Source organism: Tasmannia lanceolata, unplaced genomic scaffold (genome assembly GCF_043159265.1).
Source record: "Tasmannia lanceolata isolate RefF3 unplaced genomic scaffold, GAP_Taslan_0.1 ptg000013l, whole genome shotgun sequence".
In the NCBI taxonomy this organism is placed as follows: domain Eukaryota; kingdom Viridiplantae; phylum Streptophyta; class Magnoliopsida; order Canellales; family Winteraceae; genus Tasmannia; species Tasmannia lanceolata.
Genome location: NW_027518690.1, coordinates 46,559,890 through 46,579,828, shown reverse-complemented (window position 1 = coordinate 46,579,828; position 19,939 = coordinate 46,559,890). Strand labels below are relative to the sequence as shown.

The 19,939-nt window shown below is 39.2% G+C and overlaps 1 protein-coding gene across 1 annotated transcript; it reads right to left on the bottom strand.

Annotated features, from left to right (window-relative positions):
- Positions 1 to 5,630: 5,630 nt before the first annotated feature.
- On the bottom strand, positions 5,631 to 6,068 carry LOC143891329 (uncharacterized). Its single transcript, XM_077395922.1, has one exon. It carries the CDS (start codon positions 6,066 to 6,068, stop codon positions 5,631 to 5,633), a length of 438 nt encoding a protein of 145 aa, XP_077252037.1.
- Positions 6,069 to 19,939: the final 13,871 nt, after the last annotated feature.

Here is a 19,939-nt window from a genome sequence, read left to right as displayed (position 1 = left end):
AGCACTAAAAGAGATTAGAGGAAGTGTGCAACAACAATATATGCACTCGTGTTTCCCAACATTGGTCAGCCTTTTTATAAGAAATTCTTCAAATAAATGGTATATAGCAAAAACAAATCAATCCTCAGGAGTGAAAACTTGCTCTGATACCACTTGATGTGAACTCAAAATGGTATATTCTAATTAAAGATAAGGAATCTAGAATTTGTTCTAGGCAATAGTATCATAAGAACACAACCAATCTCTACAGGTACTCAAAATTCCAGTAGGGCTGCAGTCAATCAGCTCAACTAAAGCCACTTTTCATATTTTTGCTTCAATCCATAGGAATAATGGATGAGACTAAGATCTTTCATATTGAGTTACATTATGATCTTGAATCAAGAATTCCAACATTGAAGAATTACCCTCCATTAACTGATACCAGTTCATAGAAATAACAACAATAGGGGGGCTGATATCTTTCATAGAAATGTAGGCGAGTTTGTTATTTAGCTGCATAGGAGTTGGCTGAGTAGGGGAAACAACTGAATCATTGGAACCATGTCCTTGTTGTTTGAGCCCATAGATTTCATAGCAAATACATCTTAGCTAAATGTGTTATATAGAGTGAAATTGGGTACTTCCTATGATTGACACTTCAATTGAGCAGCTTGCCAAGGTTTTGAATGTATTTCATCATTTGAATGCTCTTGGAGGCATCTAGATACCGCAGGGAAGCAGTTGATGGGGTGAAGTCCGCTTGCAATGGTGCCATTGTTGGTGTAGGGTCATCTGTTCATGGTGTTGCTTCTTTGACACCAAGAGGTAACATTAATTATGTATTTGAATATTTTGGGCAATTACATTGATAGACATTCATGAATTGGAAACCTAGATAAGTAAAAATGGGATGAGATGTTTTTGGGAGTGATTTGGGATTGATAAATTTGAAAGTTTGCATCGAACAGTTCTCTCTTCGAGGACAAAGAGTGAAACACAAACAAATGATGGGTACTCTAAAGTCAAAACCTAACTCGTGGGATATAGAATTCCTGGAAAATGGAAATGTGCTGGTTCTGCATCGGATGAAGACATGTTTGCTTCTATGAATAACATTGTAGCCAAGAAAAGTAGAAGGTTTAGATTTTGAAGCAAACTTACTGGTGGCCGTCCTAGCAAGTCTTAGTCCAGGCCGTTTGTAAGTGGCTAGCACTATGTCTATCTATTTCTCACTTTCCAAATCACATTTAAACCCAAAACCAAATAGATTGCACACTTAGGGACCATTTGGATACCTCCCATTTTGTATTTGGATTTGGAATTGAGTTTTGAATACAAAATTAATAGATCCGGCAGCTCATGTAGAGGGAGACAGAGAGGAAAGGGGGTACTTCCTAGCGTAGGGGAGAGGTTGAGGAGCAAAGAGGGTGAAAGAAACTTCCACATCTGTGGATTTCCAATTTCTTATATCCACTGCAAACTTAGAAATCTGATTATTTTCCCTGTCAGCCGCTGAATTAAAAATCCAAGAATTTGATCCGATCCAAATTTCAATGCAAAAAGGGCTGCAAATGTGAGAAATCCAAATCTTCTCGGCATCCAAACGGGCCCTTATAGTCCGCATTTAAGATAATTATATTTTACCGTATTCCTACAATCCGCTGCTGGAGAGTGCAAATTTGAGAATTTCTCAAAGGTTTCGTTTGGAAACCATTTGACAAAATGGGTTCTACAGATTTTTTTGCTACAGAGAATGAGAAAATCTAGATTATTCAGTTTGGCAAACTAGATTCGACCAGTCCATTTCTCTCGTTTCTACTTCACTCAAGGCCATAAAATGCGGAAAAATGAAATTTTCTGCTTAGGAAGATTCTTGTTATCCTGTTACGTTTCTTCAGGAGAGAATGGGAAAGCCTTACCGAACAGGTCCTAAGCTGTTTTTTTTTTTTTTTTTTTTTTAACCTGGAAAGATAACGACCCCGGGGTGGATCGGCAAATTTATAGATAAAAAGTTGGGACCATACAAGAGGAGGAAAACCTCCTAGCCATCAATACAGGAAGCCGTAGCCCTAGAAAGAGAGAAAGGAGGAGGGGAAGCCTCTAACTCGACAAAATAGCAAGTAAAAGCCATAGGAAAAAGACAACAATCAATGCTTATAAGGGAGAGTGCCCTTAGATGATCTTGCTTCTGATGTTGGGAAGGCCAAGTGCATCACATCTTGCTGCCCCTCTTACCAGGCGAGGCATGGAGGCCCAGGAGGGATAGAACAAATTGGATCTTGATGAGCAGCCGAAGTTTGCAAGGGCATCTGCAACTGAGTTTCCCTCTCTGAATTGGTGTTTGCAAGTGGGAGACAAAATGCAAAGAAGTGGTTGAATTTCCTTCCAGAGATATTGGATTGCCCAAGGGATTTGCCCTTTCCCGTCGATGAGATCGATCAGAACTTTGCTATCAGATTCCACGATTATCTTGCTCATATTAAAGGCCATGCAACAGCGGAGCCCGTCCAAGAGTGCACGAGTTTCCGCAACCATGTTAGAGCCTTTCTCGTAGTAAAGAGAGAAAGCTAAGATAACCGTAGATTTTTCATTTCGAATAACTCCTCCTCCACCTGCTTCTCCAGGGTTCCCCTTCGAAGCTCCATCTATGTTGAGCTTAAGAGTTCCTTTAGGTGGTCTCTTCCATAGAATCCAGCAATCCTTTTGAATCCTTGGACGGCAAGGAGAAATGCCAAGCTGGGACAGAGAAAGAACCTCTAACAAGATTGGTTCCTTGAGAGGAGAATTGCTACAATCCAAGTTTCTGATACCCTCTGAAATGGTGCTGATGATTCTATTGGTGGAATTAGATTTTCCATCCATTCGTCTGCGACACCGCTCTTTCCAAATTTCCCAAGCTATGATGGGAGCTGTGAAGCTGAATAGATGGGCTGCTTGAGTTTTTCTTTTAGTTCCTGCTTTCCACCAACTTATAATTCTAGTCTTGATAGACTGAAATTGGATCAGATTGAAGTTCCAAAGGTTGGCAAACTCTGACCAAATAGATCGAGCTAACTCTCCATCTATGAATAGGTGGTTCATGGTTTCCTCTTTATGGATCGAGCAACAAACACATTTGGATGGCGCCTGAATGTGCTTGCTTTTTATTCTTTCATCTGTGGCAATGGCATCCTGGAAAACTTTCCAGAGGAAACAGCTGATTTTTGGAGGGATAGATCCCCAGGTTGGTGCGGCCCAGTTCACATTGCTATTTCTAGTTCTGTTGACGATCCATGCTGAATTGGTAGTAAAGGTGCCTGATGGGGTGGGACACCAAATCAAAATATCTGGAGATTCATTCAATTGGAGCCTGGTGTTGAATAACACCTCAAGCCAGACTGTCGAGAGGTGTGGTTCAATGATCTCCATGTTCCAGCCCCCTGATGGAAGGAGCATGTCTTTGATAGTAGCAGTGATGTTTATGTCTTCTCTATTTTCAGCCAAGAAGAATAATGGGGTGCTACCCATCCAGAGATCAGCCCAAAAAGAGATGGATCCATTTCCAATAATCCATCTCGAATTTTGAATCCAAGTAGCTCGAACAGATAAGAATTCGTTCCACATTTTTGAACAACCACGAGATGGTTGAATTAAATTCAAGTGATGTTTTCTGCAGTATATCGATCTGATAAGGGAGCTCCATAACGAGTTGTTAGAGTGGAGGTGGTGAAGAGACTTTAATCTGAATGCTGAGCTGAGTTCCGAAAGGGATTTAGTAGCCAGGCCGCCCTCCACTTTGGGCTTGGATATACGGCTCCATGATACCCAGTGCATTTTGGCTCCTTGATCACTGCCGCCCCACCAAAAACTTGACAACAAGTTCTCTATTCTCTTTAGGACCTCTTTGGGAGGACACATTGCTGATAATGTGTGAATAGGAGTGCTGGACAGGACATGATTGATGAGAACTAATCTCCTAGCTTGGGAAAGAAGTTTACCTTTCCAGCCCTCTATCTTTCTTCTTATCTTCTGAATTAAATCATCGAAGAAGCTGGATTTCACACGCCCTAGATAGAGAGGTACTCCCAAGTAAGTGATTGGTGGAATTTTATTAGTGAATCCAGTTGTGCTTGCGATAATTTTTCTTCTAGATGGAGAGGTTTTCTCAGAAACAGCAAAGCAACTCTTTGATTTGTTAACTAGTTGGCCTGATGCTTGTTCGTATTTACCGAGGAAGGACATGACTTGCTGGAGGCTATGTTTACTCCCATTTGAGAAGATTATGGTGTCGTCCGCAAACAAGCAGTGGGTGATCGGGATGCTGTCTCTGCACCTTTGAAAATATGTTGCTCGACCGTCTCTAAAAACAGAGGAGAGCCCTCGGCTTAGAACTTCCTCTGCTAGAATAAAAAGGCAGGGCGACAGAGGATCTCCCTGTCTCAATCCTCGTGAAGATCTAAAGAATCCATTGGGCTCACCATTCAGAATGACTGAGAACCAGCAACTTTGGGTAGCCTCCTTGATAAGCTTTCTCCATTGATTAGAGAATCCAAACCTTTTTAGCACATCTTGCATGAATTTCCAGTTGAGTCTGTCAAATGCTTTGGCCATATCTATTTTTAGCATCACATTGCTGCCTCTTACTTTTTTCTTCAACCCTGTCATCATTTCTTGAGCGATTGCTATGTTGTCCGAAATGAACCTGCCTTTGACAAAAGCTCCTTGTTCTAGGGAGATTAGATTTGGCAATACTTTTGCAAGTCTTGATACAATAACTTTGGAGAAAATCTTATAACAAATGTTACAAAGGCTGATGGGTCTGAAGTCTGAAAAATCTTTTGGGTTTTCCAACTTTGGGATCAATGAAATGAATGTAGATGAGTAGTGTTTAGATAATTTACCTCCCGCCAGGAAAGCTTTGGAAGCAGCCACTAGATCAGATTTGATTGTGTCCCAGCAAGTGGAATAAAAGAGCCCACTGAACCCATCGGGTCCAGGAGAGCTTTCCTGAGGCATGCTAAAAGTGGCGACTTTGATTTCCTCCTCTGAGGGAGGGGCCAGTAACATTTGGTTGTCCTCGGTAGAGATCAACATGGGGATGTGATTAAGCAGTTCTTGATTCTGCCTTGAACCTTCTTCTGATAGGGCCTTTTCAAAGTGTTTTCTTGCTAGCTCTTTGATCCTGCATTGGTCTGTAATCCATTCTCCCGAGTGTCTGATTTTGGTGATCCCTACTCCTCTTCTTTGGTGTTGCATAGAAGCATGAAAAAATTTGGTATTTTGATCACCTTCTTTGAGCCATTTCTCCTTTGATTTTTGTCTCAAGAAGATTTCCTCATGGAGAATAGCTTCATTCAAGTTAGATCTAGCCCTGCTTAGAGCCTCAATATTTTATGGGTTTGGATTGCCTTGGTGAGCAACTTCTGCTTTCAGGACCTCGTCCTCTTGACTTTTGATGTTTTGAAATACATTGCCAAAGATCTCCTTGTTCCAGGTTTTGAGGACTCTTTTGGTATTTTTCAGTTTTACAGAGAGTACCTCCAGTGGGTTTCCATCCACTTGGATAGACCAAGCCTCGGCTACAATTGCCTGGAATTGGGGGTGCCTAGTCCACATGGCTTGGAATTTAAATGGTCTGATGATTGGTGAAGATGGAGCATGGATGCTTATTAGGAGAGGACAATGGTCAGAGCATGTACGAGATAAGTGGGTAACTGAGGTAGCTTGAAGTCATTCAGCCATTGGGAGTTGAAGAGCGCTCTATCAAGTCTAGTCCAAACACAACTTCCATTTCTTTGATTGTTACACCTGGTGAATCTCGATCCTGTGAAGCCTGCATCAATCAGACCCGCATCATCAATGGCTCCTTGAAATTCCCTGCAGGAAACAGGGTTTGGAGGCCTCCCACCCAATTTTTCTCTAGCATTAAGAAGGGCATTAAAGTCCCCCCCCACCAACCAGGCCGTGTGAAATATCTGGCTGCAATCACTAAGATAGGACCAGAGCTCTCTCCTCTCTACCATAGAGCAGCTGGCGTAGACGAGAGAGAGAAAGGCCACACGTCCAGAGTGGAGGTGAGTTAGCTCAACTGACATGGCTTGAGACATGGTAGATACCAGTCTCATACTAAGGGATTTGTTCCAAAGAAGCCAAATCTTAGAATAACCAGTGAGGTTAGTCAAAGAATGCTCGAAATTCAATATTTTGGCAAGGTTTTGAATTTCCTGATCATTTACTAATGGTTCCATCAAAGCTATATAGCTAAGGCTGTACATCTTTGATATCACTTTCAGTCTCCTCCGAGTGAGGCTATTTCTTACCCCTCTGATATTCCATATAATGCCGCAAATCATGGAGAATACCTTCCTGAGGGCCTTCCTGACGGCCTTCCTGATCGGGTTGAGGTGCTTGTTTTTTTTGTTTTTTTTTTTCTGCCCTCTTGGAGTCTCTTGAAGATTTTGAACCGCTAGGACAATGTCTGATGAGGGTTCTAGGGGAACATGGTCTTGCAAAGGATCTTCAGTTAGGAGAGCTGCAAGTGAAGGGTCTGATGAGGGATTAGGTAGAGTTGTGCCAAAAGATGGATTTTCAGGAGGCAGAGTAGCCAAGCTACCGGTTGGACAACTAAACAATAGAGATTCTGTTGGAGTGAGGCTTTGCATAGGTTCTTCTGAGGGTTGCAAAGTGCTGTCTTTATCTAAAAGGATAGCAATGCGGATGTTGTCCTCTCTTACTTTTTCAGAAAGCTCTTGTATGCGGACATCAAAAGAATCTTTTCCTGCTATTAGTTCTGAATACGAAGGATTTTTTGATGGGATTGAACCTACTGAAGCTGGGCCAGGGTTGAGGAGGTTTTTTGACGATTTAACGGGAACAGATACAGGTAAGGTAGAGGGTTTTTGTCCTTTGCCTTGTTTTGGCTTTGGGTTTCACCATGCTTGATCAATGATCTTGAATCATCCGATGAAGGTAGGATCAAGGGCAATAAGACAGACTTGGGATGCGTTGGCCCTGATCTCCACACACTTGGTTGGTCCCATCTGCACATGGTGGTTTTGGTTAGGCTCTATTTCTTTCGAGGTGTAATAGCAGTAAAACAAAATTTACACCCATATGGTAAAACAAATTTTCTGTCCATTTTACTTCGAAAGAGACAGATCTTTAATGAAAACAATGCTCCTCTTAAAAGATATCTTCTTTGGAATTGAAGTGAAAGTATTTTTAGACCCCTCTCTAAAAGGGATATATTCAGGTGGAGAGCGAGAGAGGGTAGAATTTCTCTAACGTCCCCATCTCAAAGTTCTACTTGTTAGATATTGATTTCTCCAATCGCCATTGGATTTGCTAGGGACCATAGCTGATGGCATTTCACGGACAGGCTGTTGCATGAGACAGCAGCCACATCGGCTCAAATTTTGTCTTATTCATTTAATCAATCTGAGGTGGCAGCTCTCTCATGCAACAGCTCGTCCTCGAAATTCCTTATGCAATGGTCCCTAGCAAATCCCATCGCCCATTTATATTTGTCTCATTATGGTCCATGAAAAGCAAAGAGAAATCAGCAAAATATCTTCAATTTAGTGAGAAGGGCCAAATTGAAAACCAAAATCCGTTCTGTAAACAATAAGATTTTGCAAATTACGATAAAATTAGAGGGTGGGGTCAGGTTTGCGTGGTCCCAAGGCTTGAACACTAACCCAACCCAAAATTAAATCAGGCTGGTTTTTCCCAACGCCACCCAAGCCCAAATTGGGTTGAACCCGTCCCGTTCAGTTTGAGCCCGGCCCAAGTTGCACCACTAATAATGATTACTGTATAAGTTATACAAGGTCAAGCTAAATCAAAAGGAGTCATATGAAATTTATGCCATGTTTAGTCCAGGGAGGGTTCAGCTCGTGCAACATCTTCCTCTCACCCATTGCCACCCACTCACCCACCCGTTTAATGCCCTTCCAAAACTGATCAAATTTGAAGGTATGAAAAAAGATGGTGTTATATTTCCAATATCTTCACTTAAAACACAAGTGCGTCGCTTGCCCTCTACACTCTTCTTCTTCGAAGCCTGCCATACTCTTAACAACTTAAAATGCATTTGTCCCTCTTCAAACAGAAATAAAATGACATATTCTCAAACTCTTTTTACGGGGAGTGCGAAATTCACCTCAAACAATTAACACTGTGATTTTGGTGGTGCAAAAACTGCAAGCAGTAGCAATACATTGGAGGCCGCGTGCACGTACGGACTACATATATAGTATTCCTGTGAGTAAAAGTAAAAGCAAATCACTTTATTACAGATAGATAGTAGGCGAACGTACTCTCTTTGTTAGGTACTTCTCCTATGGCCCAATGGTAGTGGTGGCCTTCTGAGAAGCCTTTAAATGTTAAACTGAAAAGTAAATGGTAGAGGAGTGTTATTACTAAAACAAAACAAGGGGGTGCGGATATTATTTTCCACTGTGTATAAATAAGTAGAGAAATGATATTATAAAAGGGGGTGAAAATATCATTTCCCTCGTCCACATAACTATACATATAAATTTGTGTATTTATAAGTAAAGATCTTACCTTAGATTCGACCCAATTTGGAAGAAGGGACAAGGAAGACTTTAAAAAGCTTAAAGTTGACAAGCACAAGAAGACATTGATTGGAAACAAGTATAATCCATATGGAAAGAACCCTCCATTTCTTCTATATTCTTCTATATATATGTTTATATGTATGAAGAAGACATGGAAAGGTTTTAAGGGAGAGGGGAAACTAGCACTTAGAATAAAAAGCACATGAATAATTGAATATGGGATTTGCTAGGGTGGTCTCCATTCATGAGGTGGGTGGTCTGACATGCGACAGATCAGCAGCGAAATGCCTTTTGCGATGGACGCTAGCAATTCCCATTGAATATAATGTAATTCTCCTCATAGAGTAAAGACCAAAGAGGACAAATGCACCCTTCACTTCTTTGCTGCTGTAATTTGTAAGCAACTTTGTTAAATGAATAAATGAAGAAAGGTAGAGCTATTCCATTTACTTTTAGAACATGGGCAAAGGAGAATGTGCAGATATCATATCTTATGCAAAGATTGGGATTTTCTACTTTCTATTTTACATTTTACCACAAGGAATGAATGAAAAAGGGAGAAGGGGAGAGAAATGAGAGGGAAAAGAAAGGTTCTTCATCTGTTTTTTGTGGTCCTCTCTAGTCTCTCCATTGCCGAAATGGGAATGGGTGCAATAGAAGCATTGATGGCAGGACTTCCTCAAATGTGGAACAACTGTTAATCTCACATGCCGAGGAAGAACTGGGATCTACCCTAAAGCTAAAGGCCCAAAACGCAGAGGAATCCTCCAATAATATTGCATTCCGAGTGCAAGCCAAAGTCGGCCCAAAACGCAGAGGATGTACCCTCTCTCTGCCTTTTATAAAAGCTGAATAGATTTCCACCATGCAAATCTCGTTGGATTTTTATATGATTTCGTCGTGTTATATACCCATGGTTTTAAATTTCAACCCAAATCCGAAATTTCGGGTTTCGGTCAAGGCCAAAACCGAAATCGGGTATACCCGTAACGTTGCAAAATTTGGACCGAAATTTCGTCCGAAATTTAAGGAATTTCACCCAAAAAACTCGATTTTGTTCATTATTTAATATTTTCCCAAAATTTATGGGGAAACTGAAATTTCAGCCAAAATCTTGTATGAGATAATTTTCCCGAAATTTCCTCGGTCCTCACCAAAATCAAACCATTATATACCATGCGACATGTGTTTAATTGAAAGAGATGATATATTTGCCCCTGTTTTTAACTTAGGAGTTGGGATAGCCCCTCTAGTGTAGAGGGGTAGTCATAATCAAGGTTTTAAATTTCGGTTTCGGGGGTAGTTTCTGTCCTCATCGAAACCGAAATTTTCGGGAAATTTTGGGCAAAATCCACAAAATCAGATAAAACAATATTTTATTCCATAGAAAATTTTGGCTGAAATTTAGAAAAAATATTATTTAACGGAAAAAAAATCTACTTTTTGGATGAAACCCCTAAAATTTCGGCTGGAATTTACAGGGAAACCGCCGAAATTTTATACCATTTCGTGTATACCCAATATCGATTTCGTTCTCGACCGAAACCCGAAATTTCGGCTCGAAAGTTTGGATTTCGGGTCGAAATTTAAAACCTTCATTATAATACACTAGAGGAGGCTGTCACAAGTAAAAATTGATCCTATTTACATACCAAATTGGTGAGATTTTATGTGGTGTGCACGAGAAATCCACTATTTTTCAAAAAGAAGAGTGGAACCCACTTCATAAGTCGATCTAAACCGTCCATTTGTTCAGCATAACATAAATAGGATGTACCCCGAAAATCATTTACATAGGATGATCATAACCTCTGATCGGTAGAGGGTTAAGATCATTCTATAGAGATGATTTTACAACCTATTTAGGTTGTAGAGCAAAAAATGAACGTTGTGGATCACCCTTTGAAGATGTTTTCAAAAAATAATGGACTTCAGGCTCACACGAAATAGCCTTATATGAGACTAGGCTTTGTGCTTCGTAGCTTTCTTACAGGAAGAAAAAACAAAGAAAAATGTACGAGTTCAATATGTGATTTTAGTTGTTTTTGTTTTTATCCCAACTCCACGTTAGAAAATTCTATCCGTTCGATCAGTGGACTGTGTATATAAGATCCAAATCTGAATTGGAAGGGCCCATCTAGCCCTAGCGAGAATGTGAAAGATGAGGAAAATGTGGTGGGGGGTCACATCGAGGCATGATTTCATCTGAGCGCACGAGAAAGGGAAAGGAAACTACTTGGGACCACCATGAAAGAAACCCACTTTTTTCCGTAACCGAAGGAGAAGCAAGGAACAAAAACTAGAAAATTTCTCTTTTCTAACACCACCGGGTCCTTTCCTTTTGGGTCCCTTACCTTACGTAATCCTCTCTCACCTCACAATCTCTCCCTCTACACTATTCTAGGTAGGGCTGCAACTCGAGCCGGGTTTTACCCGACCCGCATCGACCTGACCCGAAAATACCCTGGGTTGGGTTCAGGTTTCATGGGTTTCGGGTCGAGCCGGGTTTAGCATTCAAAAGCCCGCATGAATCTTGGGTCGAGCCGGGTTTGAAGGGGCCCGACCCGACCCGACCCGACCCGAGTTACATAAGTTATAGTATGTACATTTTTTTCTATTGTTAGTTAAAAGTTAAAAGTGAAAACCCACGCACCCACTGTTACTGTATGTGAGTGTAATTTCTGCTTCTATGAGTTGAGTTGATTCAAGTGTTTGATTCAGCATTGTTTGATTGTAATTACAACATTGTTTGATTACAGCATTGTTTGATTCAAGTGTAATGTGAGTGTAATTACATCATTGTTTGATTCAAGTGTAATGTGAGTGTAATTTCTGCTTCTATGAGTTGAGTTGCCTTGCCAAACAAGAATTTTCCTTAAAAAATTGCGTCAACGTGAAAAAATCTGACCCGACCCGAACCGACCCGAGATTTATCATGGGTAGGGCCGGGTTTGGGAATCATGGGTTTTCCGAAAAAAAACCCGACCCGACCTGACCCGAGATATTTCTCGGGTAGGGTTGGGTTCTCCAAAACCCGACCCGCCCGACCCGAGTTGCAGCCCTAATTCTAGGCCAATAAAGCCATGTTTTCTATGAAAATGAAATGACCTAAAGGACGAAAGGTGTTGTATTTGCCAACTTCCTCAGCCCTTTTCTAGGCCTGAGAGCCTAAAGGTATGTGAAAGCCCAAGGGGCCGTTTGGGTACGCGGATTTTAGAATCTTGGATTTCCTCAAAATCGTAGGTGGGAGAGAAGAGTCTTAGCAGACCAGCCGTACGTTGTTTTCAGATTTCACGCCCTTCTTTTCGTCAGCAAGAGAGCAAGATATCATCCCATGTTTCCAGGTTTTAGAAATCTCTGGATGTGGCAGAGATTCTAAAACCTGGATTTCGTACTTAGAATCCAAGAAACTCTGTGAGAAGAGCATGTAGCAGCTTGATCATGACCCCTCTTTTACATTGTTTTCAAACTAAAACCTGGATTCTAAAATCTGCATATCCAAACGGCCCCTGAGAGCCACGAATTTTCTTGAAATTTCATGCAGCAAAGAGAATTATGTAAGTTTATATATAGTAATCAAATATTACTCGACAAGGTAAACAAGAAATGCAAGAAAAGTTATAATTTGAAATTCTTCTCTTCACTCCTATCTTCGCTTAGCCTCTCCTATCCCCTCTCTTCTAGCACTGTGGCATCAAAACTCTAATTACCAGTACAACACAAAAGAAATGGTATATTTACTAGTATATGTGAAAGGGCAGTGATAAATCGACACCCAAATGTCTTAAATTAACCCCCAGAGGAGAGAGAAAGAGACATAGGGTGTCGATTTAAGATATATGGAGGTCGATTTATCACTCCCCTATGTGAAATTGTCTTTTCTATATGGTGTTTTAATTTGGATAAAAATACATATTAACAGCTAGAAGTACTTATTACAAAAGAAGAAAATAAAATCTATAGGTTGACCAAGGCTCTTTATGGACTAAAACAAGTGCCACATGGATTATGATATAGTGAAATTGATCGATATTTCATTAAAAAGGTTTTCAAAAGAGTAAGAGTGAGCCTACCTTATACATCAAGACCCAAAAGTTCAACTGCACTAAAATAAAAGTAAAATGATACATGACTTTAAGATGGATGTGGTGAAGTCAGATGTCTTTCCTTCTCTTTAAGGTTGCTCTTTTATGGTTCTGTTCAAGGGAAACTTGAGACATTGATGATACAAGGATGACACAACCAAGTTAGTTAGCATACTTAATGAGTGATATGTGTCTGATACACTAAGTCAAGAAGAAGGTAGAATTTCTACTTTTCAAAAGAAATATGCTAAAAGTATTCTAAAAATTTTCATGACGGTTGGTGGAGGAAGATGGGACAAAAAAGGTAAATGTTGCTGACTATCGAAGCTTGATTAGATGTCTATTATACTTGACAACTAAACATTGTGTTTGCAACAAGTTTACTTTCTAAATTCTTGAATGACTCTAGGCAAATCTATTTTAGAGCAACAACAAAAAGAATTTTGATATTTGCAAGGAACTATTGATTATTAAATAAGATGCAATCTTAAATCAGATTCAACGTTATTTGGATACACTTACATTGGCTGGAAAGGTTCCTTCTGCTGGAAATTGAAATTGTTTATGGTTTTGTTAAAAGCCTTTGTGGTCTTCTAGGATGGTTATTAGAGTTTCTATATGGTGCCCAAGTGGGCATGCTTGTGCAAGAGGCAGCACCCTTGATATTTGATCCATTAACATCACGTTTTTTAAGATGCTGCTGTTGTATCAAATATCAAGGGTGGCATGCTTGTCGTACAGCTTGCACGAGAATGCCCGCTCGGGCACCATATACTTTCTCTACTTATTATGTGTGGAAAATGTAAAAGTATAGAGTTCTTAATGTCTAGACTAGATTATTAAAGAGTCAATGGGAGCTCCCATGATGCATGTTACTTAGGATACCTAAAGGACTAAGTGTTTATTGTATTTAGCTAGTGTTTTCTGTCTATAAGTATGAAGTCATTTGTGTAGAGATTGTAAGCTTAAAGAGTATAGCGTCAAGGGAAAAGGTTCAAGGGAGAAGAAGTGTAGAGATTTTAAGGAAAAAGTGAAAAGAACACCAAGTCATTTATAAGGTTATATATATATATATAAAGTCCTTTTATTATAACTGTTTTATTTGTGTTTTTAGTGGAGCCCTACACGGGCCCTTTGGCCGTGTATTTTCCAAGCTTCCTTACGTTGATCTTATGATCACAACTAGGGCTGCAACTCAGGTCGAGCGTGCCGGATTTTGAAGAACCCTACCCTACCCCAGAAATATCTAGGGACGGGACGGGTCGGGTTGGGTTTTTTTTTCGGAAAACCCACGATTCCCAAACCCGGCCCACCCATGATAATTCTCTGGTCGGGTTTTTTCACGTTGACGCATTGTTTTACATTATCTAACTTCAGCTCATTGAGATTAAATGCAAAGAGAAACAAACTCAGTGGCATGGGATAGCATAAAGGTATATATGGGTGTATGAGTGCTTAGATGCTTGCATTTAACCTTTTCTATACAAAATACTGGTTCTGTGCTTATTAAGCAATGACTCACTAGCAGCAAAATGCAAACATGCATCAATCATACCGCAAACCAAAGAGGGTAACCATAACTTCATATAACCGCATAAACAATTCATTTAAACATGCAACAACAATAGCGTTGATGTTAAATTCAATGACATTTACTAACATGCGCAATACTCAATTTATCTGTTTCAAGTCGGGTCGATCGGGTGTTGGGTTTTTCAACATGAAACCCGACTCTACCTGAGATTGAGTTGGGTTTTTCAACCTGAAACCCGACCCTACCCAAGACCCATGATTTAAGAACCCGACCCAGAGTATTTTCGGGTCAAGTCGATGCGGGACGGGTAAAACCCGACCCAAGTTGCACCCCTAATCGCAACACTGCATAATCAATCTATTTGAGGGAAAAGATTTGCTTGGAAATATTTTTTAGAATAGAGAATAATCTTCTTCTCTATGTATACCTGTGGGTTTCCATTTAATTACTGGTGCAAATTTTTTAGTGGCTTGCGAAGAGAACTCATTTCTCTTATTTTTCAAGAGTTGATCTATAGACAAGTGTCCACTTTTGTGTATTGGGAAAGAGAACGGATTTCTCTTATTATCTCGATGAATGTTATCATTTATGTACAGGAAAAAAGTATAAATTTAATTTTTTATCCCGATGATGTTGCAAGAATGCAATGATTTTGGTCTTCGTTTATGCAGAAGCACTATATAAGCCGTTTCTGTCAAAGTTTCGTTCAAAGTATTTCTAAAGGAAGCTACTCAAAAATTGAATCTAATTCCTCCCATTTATAACGTTTAGAAAGAAGGATTAGACCACAGACCCCAAGACTGAAATTTTCAATGAATTTTCAGGAATGCGAGGAATACCAAGAAAGAAGCTGAAGAAAGAGCATGTCGTCCTTCATTTCTTGCCGGAATGCTATTCGGTCGTTTTTGTCAATGCTAATCATCACAATTTTGTAGAAGAGAGAGAAGAAGTGAAAGATTTTGATTTAAATAAGGGTGTTGGAAATTGTAAATAAAAATCAATGTTTGTGGTTTTGTGAATAGTCTTTGTGGTCTCCTGGGATGTTATTATGTGTGGAAAATGAAAAAGTCATTGTATGTTCTCTAAAGTTCTAAATGTAAGGCTAGATTATCAAAGAGTGAATGGGGCCTTCCTATGATGTTGCTTAGGATGCCCAAAGGACTCATTGGGACTGCAACAAAGTGTCTAATGTATTTAGCTATTTTATGAGTGTTTTGTGTCTATAAGTATGAAGCCATTTGTGGAGTGATTGTAAGTTTAAGGGGTGTTGCTTTAAGGGGAAAGATTTAAGGGAGAAGTGTATAGATTCTAAGGAAAAAGGGAAGAGAACACTAAGTCACTTGTATAAGTTGGTTCGATATATAAAAGTCCTTTTATTTTGGTGTTTAATATGTGTTTTTAGTGGAGCTCTACACGGGCCCTTTGGCTGTGTATCTCCCAAGCTCCCTTACCTTGCTCCTATGATCACAACACTGCATAATCAATCAATCGAATTGGGGTGAACAACTTTAATGAAAAAATTAAGCATATGGAAATGCATTTTCTTTTGAAAGTGGTGAGTTTTCATGGGCCTCAAATAAAAAAAGGACAATATCTTAATCTTCTACCAGAGCAATATATTGCAACAGAAAGCAGCTTCTCAAGCAATTTGGCTTTGAAGGATCTTTGAAACTATTGGCCAGAACTAAATAAAATAAATTAAAATATTTTTTGATAAAAGGCTTAATTATTTTTGCAAGGGTTTCAATTGAACAGAACGAAGCATATTGCTATAAAGTATCATTTAATAGAAGAGACTATTGAAAGAGGATAAATTTAATTAAAGTAATGCAACATGGATGATCAACTGGCGGGTATCTTCACAAAGAGTTAATGAAAAAAGTTCCATTATCTCAAATATCTGTTAAAAGTTTAAGGAAAGTATATTAATAATGAATGTATAAATGTAATGCATTCAAGAAGTGTTTAGAAATATATTTTGGTTTCTAAAAAAATGTCATTTTTTATTCTTGTATTTGTATTTCGTAGAAACCTATGAGTCTAGAGATAAGTGATAGTCAATGTGAAACTACAAATTACTCCAAAAGCTTAAGCTGTTGGAGAAGGTGTTATTTAGTCTTTCATACTTTAACACTCCCCTCACGCGTGGCCCCTCTTTTTAGGGTTGGCCTACACATGGCACATGTGGCCCCTCTTTTGGTTTTGCCATTACATGTGGATTTTTAACAACAGGGAGTTTTGAACTCTGGACCTTTCCTCTGATACCATGTGAAACTACAAATCACTCCAAAAGCTTAAGCTGCTGGAGATGGTGTTATTTAGTCTTTCATACTTTAACAGTCAAAGAGTCTAAAGATATTTGAAAACCTACGAGTGAGTCAAGAATTCTCTAGGGATATCATGCAAGTTGCAAAGAGGGTTTTGTAAGTCTATAAATAGTTATCAAACTTTAATCATCAAGGCAATCAAGAAATGAAAGAAAAGTTTAAATTTGAAAATCTTGTCTTGAAAACCCTATCCCCTTAAGACTCTTTTCTATCCTCATCTTTTTGACTTCCAATGAAAAAATAGCTATTGCATATGGTCCCCTTTATTAGGGACAAAGAATATTAATGTTAATAGAGAAAACTCATAACTTGCTTGCTTGTTTTCACTTCTCCAATTATCATGAAGAAAGTAATATTCTCCAAGGTTGTGATATTCAGCTGTGAATCTTCATAGGGGTGAGAAAGGAAACGTTTGTGACCTCAACGTATGGATTGGATTGCTTGTGTAAATATCATATGTGCTTGTAGGAGCATTTGAGTCCATGTGTTTGGTTATTTTTGTGAATATGAAACATATATGGGGACCCAAATGTTTACTATTATTTATTTTGTTTAATTGAGCTTAATTCATTTTGTTACGATTATTATATGAGCCCTTGAATCACATTTTAAGAGATCATTTGTGTAATTATGATGCACCTAACTCCCTTAATGTGGACAGGTAAAATGAATCCTAGTACTCTGTACTTGCATGATGCTACTCACTGTCTTCTTTTCCTATTGCTATGGGGACAAAGTTTTAATCCATGTACATACCCCCTAGTCTGAGATAAAATGAGATTCCTCTCAGTCGAAATTAAAAATTCATAGGCCAGTATGGAGATATAAAAAGTAAGAAATATATGGAACTTCTTGCATTGTTTGGCCACATGGTTTTACGTGGAAGGAATAACTATAAACTTGGAAAGAACATCATTTCTTCGGAAGCTTGTTTGGTGTAATTTTTACTTTATGGGTCGAGTATAAACTTCTTCACTATTGTTCACAAGCCATTTACAAGGGAGACAAGAGAGCCAAAGTGTGTAAATGTGAGTAGCTTTGGTGAATTGAGGAGAGGTAGTTGGGCAAGCAATCATTGGTTGTGGAGGGTGGACAAAGAGTGCTGCAATTGAACAAAAAAATGGATATATATCTTCGGCCCTCTTTTTTTACTTGGGACAGCCCCATCTAGTGTATTTATGACTACTCTTTTTACACTAGAGGGTAGGGGTGTAAATGGATATTCGGAAATTCGATTACCGTCCGCATCCGAATCCGTTTAAAGCGAATATTATCCGAATCCGTTTCAAGCGGATATTATCCGAATCCGTTTATGAGATATCCGGCTCTTAGCAGATGCAAATCTGGTAAATGGTATATCCGATCCGTTTAACATCCGAATCCGAGAAGTAAATCCTTTTTATTTATTATTAATAATATCATTAATATTTATTTTTAGTAATGACACACTATCTTTTGTTTCTATAAGAAAAGTGAATATTCTTTTTAGAAAAAAAATAAAATAGCCCAAACCCATTCCATCAAAATAACCCAAACCCATTCCATCATATATAAAAAAAAAAAAGGAAAAACCCAAAGACCACTACCAACACTATCATCCATCCTCATCGCCTCCCTCTCTCTCTCTCTGCCTTTGTTTTAAAAGGAAGAAGAGGATCTCATATATTTTAGGGTTTGAGAGTTAATTTTGTGAAGAGAATGTAGAGGTCTAGTTTTAGGGTTTGGAAAATTCATTCGAGTAACTAGGAGAAAAAAGATGAAGTGCTGCAATAAAATGTTCGAATTTACCGGATAAACGGATACGGATAATATCCGAATTCGTACAATATCCGACGGATACGAATTCGGTAATAGATATTAAATATCCGTCGAATCCGAATCTGAATTCGGATAGTGTATACTGTAATCGAATTCGGATATAGCCATATCCGCTCCGAATTCGATCCGTTTACACCCCTACTAGAGGGGGCTGTTTCTAGTAAATAAAAGGGGTGAATATATCACTTCGCTTGAACAATCACATATAATCACCATAACATGGCACTGCTAAAGTGGGGCCGGACGATGATGTCGTATAACTACTCTAGTAACTAGTACTTCCAAGGTGGATGCACATCTACGGTGACATAGCATCGCCAAATCAGCAATGTGTGGGGTGACAACAAACAATGGCTAGGTCCCACTCATGTGGATAAGCCATGGGGGAATGCTAAGTTGGATGCATTGGCACAGTCAGATAAGTGGAACGTTGAGTTGGCCATCACTTAAAAAAGAGAAGGTAAAATAACAACTTAGAATGGCTACTGAGGCTTCCTTTCTTACAATAAATGAGGCTAAAGAATTGGGAAATGGAGGGCAGGAAGTCACATGGGAGTCACCCTCGCTGGTGTCACAGCCATATGAGAATGAAAAAGACATAGTAGATACTGTATATATATTATATTTTTTTAGCATACGATGTCACGCATCCTCGACACATTTTATTAATTACCATGCTTCCTAGTTTCAATTGTATGTTTAGGGTTGACCATGATTTACCTAATCCATTATTGTGGTAGACCCTGCCTTAGATGGTTCATTGCCCAAAATTTTTTACCGTTCGATGTTCCAAACTATCTAATCGGGTCCATAAAGAACAGGAAAAGAATATAAACATGCATTTACCCAGATTCAATCACCAAAGAGGCCATTGAACACACGCTAAACGTGCTTCATTTATGGGATCTTGCCAACCTAATCTAAACCCAGCAGTGTGAGTAGTTCGTATCAATCAATATATAGACCCTATGGGCATGATAGAGCTAGGAAGTATTGTAATACAATGGATGCTGTGTGATCATATCCTCCTCCTCCTCTTCCTAGTACTAGTACTACTAATAATGATGATGATGATGATGATGATGATGATAGAGGAGTGCTAAATCGACCCCAATATATCTTTAATCGATCCCTTTTAACGGAAAATGTTAGGGCGCGTGAGTTGTACACCTGTACAGTATTTTGACGGTAGATGAGAACTTTATTCACATGCCCTAACATTTTCCGTTAAAAGGGGCCGATTTATCACTGCCCTAATAATAATGATGATGATGATGATGATGATGATAGGGGGGGGGGGGGGGGGGGGGGGGGGGGGGTGTTGATAAATTGACCCCCATATATCTAAAATCGACTCCTTTTAATTGAAAACCTTAGGGCGTGTGAGTTGTACACTTGTACGGTGTTTTAACGGCAGATGAAAACTTTATTCACACGCCCTAACGTTTTACATTAAAAAGGGGTCGAGTTAAGATATATGGGGTCGATTTATCACTGCCCTAATAATAATAATAATAAAGTGAATAGGAAAAAAGGAAAATAGTAATAATGAAAATGAGAAGGCTTCGTGTTGATTGAGGGAGATGTCACATTCCTAATGAATTTCGACCTACAACCAGATCAGGAAAAGAA

Excerpts from the sequence above, each read along its gene's own strand:
- LOC143891329 (XM_077395922.1), bottom strand. The coding sequence starts at position 6,068 with ATGTCTCAAGCCATGTCAGTTGAGCTAACTCACCTCCACTCTGGACGT.